This window comes from Dermacentor andersoni, chromosome 2, assembly GCF_023375885.2.
Source record: "Dermacentor andersoni chromosome 2, qqDerAnde1_hic_scaffold, whole genome shotgun sequence".
Taxonomy (NCBI): Eukaryota; Metazoa; Arthropoda; class Arachnida; order Ixodida; family Ixodidae; genus Dermacentor; species Dermacentor andersoni.
The window spans coordinates 72,999,753-73,013,031 of record NC_092815.1 but is presented as its reverse complement, the minus strand read 5'-3'; the positions used below and the strand labels follow the sequence as shown (position 1 = coordinate 73,013,031).

The 13,279-nt window shown below is 41.1% G+C and overlaps 1 protein-coding gene across 6 annotated transcripts in view; it reads right to left on the bottom strand.

Moving 5' to 3' along the window:
- The window catches only part of ssp3 (short spindle 3), a 259,626-nt gene extending 246,604 nt beyond the window's left edge, over nt 1-13,022 (bottom strand). For 4 of the 6 annotated variants that reach the window (XM_055076977.2, XM_055076978.1, XM_055076979.1 and 1 more), the window contains exons 1-4: nt 12,763-13,022; nt 11,557-11,790; nt 1,889-1,989; nt 907-1,190 (exon numbers count right to left, since the gene is read on the bottom strand). In XM_055076977.2, coding sequence (XP_054932952.1) covers nt 907-1,190; nt 1,889-1,989; nt 11,557-11,784 — 613 coding nt within the window. In that variant the 5' untranslated portion in view covers nt 11,785-11,790; nt 12,763-13,022. The remainder of the gene's footprint in view (nt 1-906; nt 1,191-1,888; nt 1,990-11,556; nt 11,791-12,762) is intronic. The other 2 variants (XM_055076975.2, XM_050188782.3) reach the window with 1 other exon arrangement.
- Between the last annotated feature and the right edge of the window lie 257 nt (nt 13,023-13,279).

The following is a 13,279-nucleotide window of genomic DNA, read 5'->3' as shown; positions in this document are numbered from 1 at the left end:
AAATAAATATTCGATTTAACTAAGTTCCTCTAATCAATTTTTAAACTAACTACAACACATTGCAATTTACGAATTGTAGCCGGTGACAGCCACAGTCATATTCACTCAGAATGAATTATGAAAAGCATACCAAATTCGAGGTACGTGCTCCCAAAGGTTGTGATGAAATGCATTGGTGTTCGAGCATAGTTTGAGCTTCAATGCATAAAATGGCATCTTGTGAACAAATGGAACATGCATTTTTACCACAAGTTTAACAGCACCCATCTCAAAACTGGTACAAGTTTCGAAATTCATTCCAAGTGGACGTGCCTTGTGAAATCCCTGCTTTAATTGATACACTGTAACATATGCACTAAAGTAATAATTCGCAACTTGATTAGAGAAATTTTGTTAAATAGTTGATTCTAAATTATAATTTCGAGTGTACATTATGTAATGTCCACCCCTTCGAGTAATTCAGCTAAATGTGCATGTTTCTGTTATATGCCACAGGGGATTTTAAAAAGTACTGTTAACATTAAAAAAAGACACCCGGTGTATTTACAAAGAAGAATTGTTTCACAATTCAATTATCCACAGCTAAGTGAGCAGGTTTAGTTTAACCATGGTTATGAGAACGCAACGATTCTGTTCCAATTTTTTTTTCCTTTTCACATTCCAGCAGTGCACCGAGCAGTGCTCCACCTGCCATCCAAGGCAGGCCCGTGAGCAGCTGATGATGAGAAAGTAATGAAATCCAGCGAAAGGGATCTTTACATTATACCGGCCCATATTCGCTGAGGTGGCATAAGTGCCTCCAGAACTTCTGCACCCTGCATTGCACTATTAACTTATAGTTGCCACAGTATGTTTCTGCTCAGCTCTGGTCTAGTCCACAATGCTTCAATGAAGAACTCAGCCTACCAAGCACAACATCACATGTTGGCACCATGGCAGTCCTGGGAGCTGGAACACAAGTTATGTTGGGAATGTCCCTCTTGGCCGTCATTTCCGTGACTGGGACTGGGTGCTTTTCCACTGCGTCTGGACGCACTTGGCCAGAGTCACTAGAGCCGCACTGAATGGCAACAGAAACTAAGCATGGGGAGCGCTGTCCAGTGTTGCCTGAACGAAGCCCCCAAAAGCTCCTTGGAGTTACTCCTCTTCCCAGTGAGGACTTGCGCACTTCCCAGGCTAGACAGGCTGGTCTGAAAGTTAGAAATTCAATAAACGTTCTGTGAAAGTTAACAGTTAGCAAACTTATAAACATACTTTTTTTTAAAGCTTAACATGAGCCCCACTACCATAAAATGGTACAAAGTCTTAAATGTAAGCTTAATGTTTTAGAACACCGGCAGTGGCAAACACAGACCATAAATTGACTGATAAGATTTAATCTCCCAAAGCAAAACAGAAGCTATGAGATATGCTATAGCAGGTGACTACAAATGAGATTTGACTACCTGAAGATCTTTAACATGCACCCAAAGGTCAGTGTGAGAGTGCTTCTGCATTATGCCCCCATCAGGATGTGCCACCAAGATTGGGAATCGAATCCTCAATTTTGCGATCAGTAGCGAAAGCGTTGAGAATGCATCCCCCAAAATGCATTAGGTTAGATTCTGGGACTTCACATGCCAAAACCACAATATGATTATGAGGCAAGCCATAATGGGGGACTCCAGTTTAATTATGACTCTCTGGAGGTCTTTAATGAGCACCCAAATCTGCGTACACGAGCATGTTTGAAAATGCGGCCACTGCAGCCAGGATTGAACTAGCAACTTGAGTTTAGTAACACAACTCCATAGCCATTAAGCTACCACAGCAGGTTGCATCATGAGACATGCATTTTATAAACAATCAGATAGGCAAATCAAAGTGAGCAATAAAGAGAACAGGTCACCTGTCTGGGGGTGGTGTATTTTCAAGTTGCTTACTCAGTTGTATCCAATTAATCAAGGCAGTAAACTCTTTCCTATAGTTCTCCAGGATCAATATAGCCTCCTAGAATGAAAGAAGGTACCGTTTAGATATGCCAATTCTTTTTTTTTTTCCTACTGCAGCGACTCTCGGATTCCCCCAAAGATTGTGAATTGCCAACAGGAGCTGTGAGTCGCCAAATTGCCAATGTGCTTAGGAACTCGTACACGATAGAAACTCTGTGTTCGCTGGAGAAATACTGGAAATTCACGAACAATGTTAAGAGGCTCCCATGAGATTTGAAGAAGCATGTGGATTGCATGCAGCAGCACCATCATGCAAGACTTGGTTAATGATCCATCTGTAATGTGGCTTTTATTGTGCTCACTTCTACACTCCTGGTGCATCTATATACAGATATTTCTTTACATCTTTTTTGTCCATTTCCTTTACAAATTGGCAAACACCATCAAATTTCAACATGAAAAAGACATGAAATGACGAATCGGTGAATATAACCAAGTGTGTCAAACTATTCTCACCAATACGAATGTCTATGAACATATGCTTATAATGAATATTGGATATACCACAGGTATTTTTATGTTGGATGCAACATTGATATAACAATGTTTGAGTGTATCACAGACAGCTTGTCCAGCACAATGCAAGCACTTGTGAAGCAAAGGAAGAGCATGCCACAGTGCATGAGCACCTGGATTGCAGGCACCGTGTTTTATAATGTTACTATACTGGCTCTAGAGGGAAAGCTCGGTGAAAAGTGGCAACTGAAAAGACATCACCATGTTGCTACCTCTCATTTTGGTAATGCCAAATATAATCAAAATATGATGTTCACTAAAGTAAAGTTCACTCCTTATAATTTTGAGAAAGGTTAGGTGGTTATAAAGTTTTTATGTAATATTTATGGTGCATGAAAGGATATGATAGTAAGTAAGGAAGGAAGAAAGAAAGGAAGGAGTTCTTAGTTCCCTTTAACATACGGCAGGCATTTGAGCACAGATGGCACCACCATACCACACATGCCTGAACTAGATGGCGCCGCCATACTGAGGAAGACTTGGGATTGCGTTGTTTGCACATCTCGTTGTCTGCGCATGCGCCCCTGCACAGAGTAGCAACGTAGCGGTACCCTTGTAGTTATCTATTTTAATGCATGGGCACTATGGGAAGCTTTTCCTCTAGAGTTTGTTATATTAACTTTATGCCATATCTTATTCAATCCGGTGGCATACTGCACGAGGTGAGCACAATTCTCAGCTTTTCTATCATAACAAATGTCTCTCTCTCTCTCCCTCTGCATAGAAAAATGTCAGCATTTGTCAACACTCATTGCAAGCAACAGCTGTTCACTTGTGCAAAGCAGCAATGGCGTATTTAAAACAATTGGCTTGAAAGTGTGCAATCATTGGTTCAAAGGAAGATACGCCTGCAGAAATATTTTACCACAGAAACACTTTTCTCAAGGTCACAAATACAACAGAAATCATGTCATCGCTTGACATCAGGCCTGCCCACTTCAGGCATAATGGGTAGCCATTTCTAAACAATTTGCTGCTTTCACAGGAAGTTAAGCATGTAGCAACACTCTAGCACTATCTCGGCAGTGTTCTTGATATCGGTGCTCCACATCAAGGGGTGCATGCCTAGTTTACGGTTGCACACAGGCAGCTCACAAAGTCACTTAGCGCTATGGCAAAACATGGCGAAAGACACTGCGCAGAGACTCATGGTACCACCATTCCATTGCAAAGAAATCAACATCTGTTGAGCCATGTCGACACATACTTGTCATTGCCCTGCATTTACGTAGCTTTAGGGGCAGCATACGCCAGCTTATATGCTACCCTCAGTCATTGAATCAACACTCAGATGTATTAATCAGCTTCATAAATACTCCGTGACTCCTTAATTACGGTCCCTAGAATATTGACTAGTCTGCCGTCCGCTGACGGGAGCAAGGATTGTTTCTGAATGACGGTTGTGATGGCACTGCGAGCAGTCCTCATGCTACAGTGCGGCGCTCACCCGCCTGGCTGCGTCTTGGCGAAGCGCATGTGCTTTGGGCATAGTTTAGCCATTCCTTTTTTTGTGTGTGTGTGATTTTCTACCGCCACATACTTGTGCCGCATTATAGCAGTATTTGTTACAGGTGTTACAAGAGGTTTTAGCTGCGTAAAGTGGTCTTCATTTCATTTATTTCTCCTTAAAGGCCCGAAGGCATTACAAAAGGGGGGACATAAATACATGTGAACTTCAATGATCTGAACAAAAATGCAAAAAATACGGCAGAAATACAATTAGTGAAGTAAAAGATAGAATTGATAATACATTGAAAATATAAAGGTAAACAGTAGAAAAAAAAAATAAAAGAGCAGGCAGATATTTATTTAGATGTGTTAGTGTAGGGAACAGTGGTCGTCCGAGGCTATGTAGTGCATTCTTAGTTTCTTGCGGAATTCTTTGTGTTCAGTGTATGCCACTATGTGTTCTGGGAGGGAACTCCACAACACTATTACATTAGGAAAAAAGATGAGTTCGTATATGCCGTATGGCCATTTACAAGCGCTATTGCTTTGGTATGGCTGAGCACGTGGTGTGATTTCGGGTGATAGAGGAAAGAGTGGAGCAGGAAAAGGCAAGATATGACACGACATGATGCGAGCGGTAACAGACCAAAAGATTGCTTGAGTGATGAAACACTGATTTAAGACAAGAAGAGAGGGGGTTAACCAAGGGGCCCGATTTTTATTAGTCATATCATGAGAAGCCAACAAACACTGACACCAAGGACAACATAGGGGAAATTACTTGTGCTTAATAAATGGAATGAAGAAACGATAAATTAATGGAAATTAAAGTGGATGAAAAAGCAACTTGCCGCAGGTGGGAACCGAACCCACAATCTTCGCATTTCGCGTGCGATGCTCTACCAATTGAGCTACCGCGGCGCTGTTTCCCCATCCACTTTCTTGAGTATTTATGTGTACTGGTAGAACCCTGGGAGTGTTAGCCAGCGCCACCACTCACAGACCTTGGCGGCGGACGTGGAACGTCCTTGTTGCCGCAGGCGTCACGAGAACGTGATCTTTTTGGGTGAAGGCAACCGGTCAATAAACCCACATATGCTACCTGAAGGCATCAATGTTGCCGGATTCGAGACCCTCGTATGTAATAAACGAGAAGAGAGGGGGTTAACCGAGGGGCCCGATTTTTATTAGTCATATCATGAGAAGCCAACAAACACTGACACCAAGGACAACATAGGGGAAATTACTTGTGCTTAATAAATGGAATGAAGAAACGATAAATTAATGGAAATTAAAGTGGATGAAAAAACAACTTGCCGCAGGTGGGAACCGAACCCACAATCTTCGCATTTCGCGTGCGATGCTCTACCAATTGAGCTACCGCGGCGCTGTTTCCCCATCCACTTTCTTGAGTATTTATGTGTACTGGTAGAACCCTGGGAGTGTTAGCCAGCGCCACCACTCACAGACCTTGGCGGCGGACTGCATATTTAGTGTTGGACAGACGAATGTTAGGTATGCCAGCTTTTTAAACCTCTTGTGATGCAGTGCTCAGATTACAACATAAATAGCCCAGCATTCGTGAAGCACTGGAACAAATAATTTCTATGTAGATTCACGAATATGTGCTTTTTTTTGCTGAGATTCATGAAGCAAGCTTCTGGAGTGGCAATACAACTCAGAACACAAAGCTATTGCGGAGCCTGAAATAGGTTGAGCACTGAATTTATTTATTCATGCAATACTGCTGCCCTTTGGCAGCCAAGGCCGCAGTGGTTAAAAGTGAAACAATAAAATTCAAGTGGCAGTTAATTATCCCTACGTGGATGAATGCAACCACCGCACCGGATGAATGCATTGCAACCACCGCACGATGCCTATGCTCTTTCAGTCGGCTTCACTCTTCTTGACCACACGCAATATCATCTTTACATGTCACGTCATTTCCTTAAATCACATCAGCAGCACATGCTTCACTTATGCTTTGCATATGCTGGATGAAATAGGATGAAAGGATGAAATACTAGTTGTTATACTCAGCCTAAAAAATAGCAGATACCGAGACATTGACGACATTCAAATAAAGCCTGTAAAATATGTTGCAGATGTCATAGCACCAACCATCACACATATTTTTAACCTTTGTTTAGCTACATTGGTATTTCCAGAACAAATGCAGATTATAAAAGTAATTGTTTTATTTAAAAAGGGAGATAGAAATGATTTTGGCAATTATAGACCTGTGTCCATACTACCTGTCTTCTCCAAAGCACTAGAGAAAATGTTGCACTCTAGATTTACTAAATTTATAGATAAGTACAATTTGCTAACACCATGTCAATTCGGATTCCGAAAAAACAAATCTACTGAACTGGCGCTTGTAGAACAGAAAAAGTACATTCTGTCACAATTTGAAAACAGAGCTTTTGTGATTGGAATGTTCATCAACTTCTCAAAAGCATTTGATCTTGTAAACCATGAATTACTTCTAGAGAAACTATGGTACTATGGAATCTGAGGACAGGCTGCAAAACTAATAAAATCTTACTTGTCTTGCTTACTTGGAAACTTACTTGGAAACAAACGGTTGACATACATAATGCATATTCAGAAATAAAACCTGTTTATTCTGGTGTCCCCCAAGGCAGTATATTAGGACCACTACTTTTCAACATTTATCTTACCGACATTGTAAACATTAACCCAAATGCCACATTCATAAAATATATGCAGACGATACAAACATATTTTTTCTCCGGAAATGACACTCTCGAACTGATACAATCGTGCAACACGATCTCGCTGGAAAAATGGTCCCACTCTAATCATATGCATGTTAATGAGAGAAAGACAAAAGCGGTAATCTTCAGGCAGAAAAATAAACCGGTTTCTCCACACAAAGTATCATATTTAACTCCAGACAAATAGAAATAGTTGATCATTTTAAATGTCTCAGTGTAGTATTTTCTTCAACTATGTCATGGACAGCACATGTGGGCCAAGTTGTCAAGCAATTAGCTAAAATAACTGGCACAATTGGCTGCATTAGTTACATTCTTCCTAAGCCAATTAAACTGCTTCTTTACAAATAATTATTTTATTCTCACATTAACTATTATGAGCTGGTATGGGGCACTGCAACACCGTCCCGTCTACAAAAAAAAATGTATATCTTGCAATAAAAAGTTTCTTCGCAATGTCTTTAATGCAAATTATGGAACAACCACCAAACGCTTTTTTTCTTGAAACTGGTATAATCAAAATCTTTGGTTTGTATCAGTATAGGCTCAGCATTCGTTTTAAAATAGAAACAAGAAATAATATAAGTTACATTCAGCATCTAGCAAACTTACAAGAAAATAAAGAGAGTTACCCTTTCAGACACCCCAAAAACTGGTTAGTGCCAACAGCACGGATCAATACAGGGAAAGAGCACCTCCAACACACACTTCCTTCCCTTCTCAACGCGTACGAATCTGCTAACATCAACTTGTTTACCTATACCCAACGAAATATACGTTCCATATGTAATTCATATGTAAAGGAACGTACCAGTGAGTAATCTTTAGGTATAGCTAAGCTTAATATAGGATGTTTTCTTTGTTCTATTTTTATTGTGTCCATTATTCTTTGTCACTCATGCTGTTATATTATGCATGTTATTTGACGATTGCCTTAAATAAGTGTAATCACGCTTCTGACAAAGTAATATGGTTTGTGCACATGTAAGTGCAGATAAGATTTTGTTTGGTCTTCTTATGTTCTTGCTATATTGTTATATTGTTAACATGAAGCCGTCATGTCTGCGACGAGATTGCCTGTCGCTGCTGTCTTGTATTTCGGGGCTGCGGCTGAGTCAAGCTGTTTAGGACAGCTTTTTCTGCAGCTCCCCTGTCTGTATTTCTTGAGGCAGAAATAAAATTATTATTATTATTAATTATCACCAAAGGTCGTGGGTTGGGCTCCCACCAAAGGTCGAGGGTTCGACCTCCCAACTAAAGATGTGCGATCTAGTGCATTAATTAATTCTGTCCTAATTAACTTCACCTAATCAACACTAAATGTCATGTGTTCGAGTGCAGTAATGAACCCTATCATAATTAACAGTGCCTTAACTAACTTCACCTTAACACCAAAGGTCATAGGTTCAACTCCCACCAATGGTCATGTTCGAGTGCCATAATGAACTCTAGCTTAATTAAACCTGCCTTAATTAACTTTGCCTTAATTCATTCTGCCTTAACTGACTCTGCCTTAATAAACTTTTCCTCAATTGATGTCATCAACTGCCTCAATTGGCTCCCTTAACTTTTTGGACCATCGAGGTCACACCAATGCCGACAATGCTGGATTTGCCGCCTCATGAGCCATATAATGCTTCCGCATTAATAACCAACATAAGGTACAGGTGTGGAATTTTGCATAGTAGAGGGTAAAAAAAAAAAAATCAAACCCAAGCTCGTTCAAAGCCTATACAAGATAAAAAGGAAACACTTCCAGTTAAGGGTGAGCAAAAACGACGAGAACAAAATCAACACATAATAACAAATCAAATTGCAAATGGCAAAAGTAAACAAAACACACAAGAAAATATATCATTTGTGAAGCATGTGCTGCTGATTTGATGCAAGGAAATGATGCGACATGTAAAGTTGACATTGCGCGTGGTCAAGAAGAGCACCCGAATATGTTTCAACATCAGATAAAATTGTGGAAGCACATTCCACTGTGTGATAATCCTATGCAAGTAATCAAGCACATATGTAATCAAGCACACAGTCAAAATAAATTATAAAGAATGAAGAACCTTTAGAAGACAGTGTAACCGAATTGATAACATATGGGGCAGAAACTTGGAGACTGACAAAGAAGCTTGAAAACAAGTTAAGGACCGCATAATGAGCGATGGAACAAAGAATGATAGGTGTAACGTTAAGAGGCAGGAAGAGAGCGGTGTGGATCAGAGAGCAAACAGGGATAGCCGATGTTCTAATTGACATTAAAAGAAAATTGACCTTAATGGAGCTGGGTAGGTCATGTAATGCGTAGATTAGATAACCGGTGGACCATTAGAGTTACGTAATGGGTGCCAAGAGAAGGAAAACACAGTGGAGGATGGCAGAAAACTAGGTGGGGGAGACTAAATTAAGAAATTCGCAGGGGTAATTAGAGATCACAGGGAAAGGCCTTCATCCTACAGTAGACTTAAAGTATAATGATGATGATGATGATGACGATGAAAACAAATTACAGCGCACGAGATCTGATGAAATGATGATGAAATGGTGAACATCTGATGTTTGTAAATAAGAAAAAAATTGTAGAAAATAAAAAGACAATTACAAGGCCACTGAACGTGCGTCCCCGATGTGATGCAAACGACGAAATGCAATAATTTGCATCTTCTCATTTTCAAATGTTGTAGCTTTTCTTTCTTTGCTGTCCTTTCATTATTGAGAGACTTCATGAAAAAAAAACAGAGATGCAGATGAGGTTGTAAACCCACTCGTGCCAAGCCGCCGCGGTACATGCACGCAGCCAAGCAGAAGACAGCAAAGAGCATAGCAGTAGGACTGCTCACAGCACCCTCTGCGCTTTCATTCAGGTAGCGTCCCACCTGCTCCATACGGCGCAGCGTGCGGACCGAAGACTAGCCAATATTCTAGGGATCATACCTTAATGCACAACACATGCATAATCTTCCCATTGTTAAACTTCACTTAATGTTTCAGCAACGTGTGCTACAACTCTGCATGCCTCCATCAGGAGCAATGGCTGCATTGACAGCAAAGAATTCATCGGAGCTTGCAGCTTCTGTGGTAACCTACCTTGCTTTCTCAGATGTCAAATAGTCCTAAATTCTTCTTTAAATATGTTCTGCTGTGTTTGAGCCAAGTGTGCTAAAGAAACATGATCAGCCCATTTTCTCACTCGTAAATACTGTTTGCAGCAAGATGCCATGTCTACATTACCTGCAGGATGAACAGCCATGGTGCCTACAGGTTGCTTATTATTGTGTCCATTCTAGCAATGACAGATATCCAGACGCTGTCTATTACTATTAAGCAACAATAACTGTAAATCAACAAAAGGATGGAAAATGTCACACTTGAGCAAAAAGATCTACTAGGGCAACAACTCTCAAACCCATTGGCAATAGGCAACCCAATCAGCTGTCAAAAAGTACTAACAAATAATATTCTTCCCCAACAGTCCATGTGAAATAAAGAGTACAGTTCCTCCATAAATGACCACACTCAAAGCTTTCACGGGCCTTGTTCAACTAAAAGCAGAACAGACACACAGTACAAAGGTAGTACAACCAAGTGATCAGTGAAGTCGCAGAAGCAAGGAGGAGGCAATACAGGAAGGACACATTTGTCATGTGTGCAGGGAAGATGAAACGATAGAACATTTTTATTTCCTGTCAACGATTTATTTAAGAAAATTTGGAGGAGGCTTATGCTTCGCTTTTAAGAGTGGAACGTGATAGCATTCAAAGATCCCTGACTGCTTCTCATGCTTCCCAGCAACTGCAGCGTATGTAACCATAATGTTTACTGGCAAATGCTCACGGCGAACGCTATGCACGAAGGCAGGCTTTCTGGTCAAAACGCGGCCTCTTGCAGGAGCCACGATTCAGCAGAGGCAAGCGCCTTCTGGAAGTCATTTAAGGAAGCGGGCGCACTGCTCCGTGGACTTTGAGATATTTACGGGCCGGCGTGTGCAAATGGTGGATGCTATCTCTGGTCTGTGCATTGTAGAAACGCCGGAAAAGGGGTTTGTTTAAGTTTTCATGTAATAGAATCATGTTTTCTTGTATATTCAAATTACGATCCGAGAGTTATGTCTGTAAGTTGCGTGCAAGTCATAGTTTACAATTTTTCCACAGTTAGCTTGAGAAATTCAATTAGTTTAGTGAATTCCTTGTGTCACACGAACGGCCTGGGTATGTGTGGTTCGAAAATCTTTTTGCTGATGCGACATCTGACGCTGACACCGGATTTTCTTCGACACGGGTTCCTTAATGCTATCACATTAAAACGAACCCTAGAAGCGCCAATCCGCCTTCTTTGATTAGATTTAACAGTTCAAAATATGCTTTCTTTGTGTGTGTCTACACTTGGGCATAGCGACAGGAAGGTTAGTGCTGCCATCCAAGATTTTCTTTCAGGGTAAATGAGATTTAAACTCTGAATACAAAATTTTTTAGCCGCCTTTTCTTTCACTAAAATCGAACTTGAATTGTTCTTACTTTTTGGTCAAGGTAGAATTTTCAGTTTTATAATATTATGCAGTCTCTACAATCTCTATCTTTTGATTATAGCTTACCTGTTATATAATTCTGACTTCTTTTACATTTACTGTAACCTCCCTGATACTTGGATAATCCCCCAGACTGGGTATGTGCCAGTAGATCACAAGGATCTACATCTACACATGCATTGATTCGTAAGTCTACAATTAAAACTACCATCCTGGTTAACTTGCAAGGCTATGAGAGTAACTGGGAGCCAATCACACCAAACGAAATTCAACTGCAAGTTCCATAAACTTCACAATCATGCATAAATGCAGCAAAACACATCACATTACTTGCCTTGCATTCCAAAGTGCTTTCATCTGTCTCACATGTGTGGTAGATCTCATCTACAGCTCTCTGCAGGTTCTCGAACAAGTACGCCCAGTAACGAGCACGAAGACCCTTATCAGGACCCCGTCCTGCTGATGAAGAACGAGCTCGCAGTTTCGAGCTTCCACGCACCGAGTTTGGCGAAGCCCCCATTGTCTGTGGAATCGGAGGCTTAAACACCGATGGAGAAGTCATAGATTTCTAGAAAGAAAGTCGCATGATTTGCCAGACTGATGTTAGAATAATGTTTACAGAAAAAGCACCCACAAGAGAATACAGTAGTATCAGTCGTGCATGGTGGGATTGCCTTTAGCATAATCGTAGATTTCCAGAAAGAAACCCACGATTTGCCAGACTGATGTTGGGCTAACTTTTACAGATACAGCATCTACAGCAGAACACAGTGGCATCGGTGGTGTGTGACGGGTTTCCTCTAGCGCAATTATCCAAAAATCACGAAATGATTGTTCCCAGATTATGTATGGGAATTGCTATAGACAGTAAATGCGAATAACCAGAGGCAACATAAACTGACAATGATCTTATTATGCCGAGGATGGTATCTTGTGTGCTTTAGTCAAGACATATACAATAGTTATTGCAAATTTTGCGCACGCATCACTATAAACGCCTGTAAAGCGAAACAGCACAAAATGCTGCTTTCAGTGCGTTTTTTGTGCAGATAAAAAATATGTTTACATGTAAATTTTTTATAAGAGAACGTTAAGCAAGAAGTGGAGGGCATTATGGAATAATACTGCACCTAAATGCATAGAATCATTTACTCAAGGCAACTTTTAACTCCAATTCCACTTTTCCACGAAACGGAAACTGGTGGAAGCGTTACTTCGAGTCTTAAACTACGTTTGCTACGTTTCTCGCGTTATATACCAAGCACATTCAATTTCGAGTTCAGGCATTTTCCGCCGTACGTTACAAATATGATGGCATGCAAACATGGAAAAGTTCGCAGAAGCGAATGAAATGTGTGGATGCTGTTTCAGAAGACATCGCGCGTCAGACCTTTTAAGGGTAACTCTGCCTACGCACTGTAAAGTGGCACTTGAAGCACAGCGCGCTCCAGCTGAAATAGTTTGTAAAGCTGTCTACGGCATTCAATAGCACTGACGCGAAGCGAGCACGAAATAAGCACTGTTTACGGCGCATACTTACAAGCTTAGCGCAGCCTTCAGGCTCGGCGCCTGTTCGCACCTGCGCCTGGACGTTAACACTTTGTCAAATGGGCCAATTGTTCCAGTCCTTCAAAAATATTAAAATGGCCCCGACCGGTTGCGACTAATAAGTTATGTACCTGAAGAACATCTCTATCAACGCCTAGTAACTTTGTAAGGCCCACCCAAATAACCCAAACAAATCGTCAACAGGCAGTCATTTTCAGCTGTAGGGAACGCCGGAGCGGCCGGATACGGATAGGGATGCGGCTTAACGTTTTCGAATAGCCACCGGTAGCTGTGGTTGCTATGCCGCCTAATTCAACCACGGGTTCAACGTTGTAGGTGTTCTGTAGTTTAACGTCACCAGGTTCACACGCTCCGTAAGCCGTGAAGTTTGTTTACCTTACTTCGTTGAGATCATAGAGGAGCTTGCTTTTCATTCTTGGGGTGTACCCAGTTCCACACTAGCGTTTACATGGCCTAAACATGGACATGCATCCGTGGATTGATGTGTG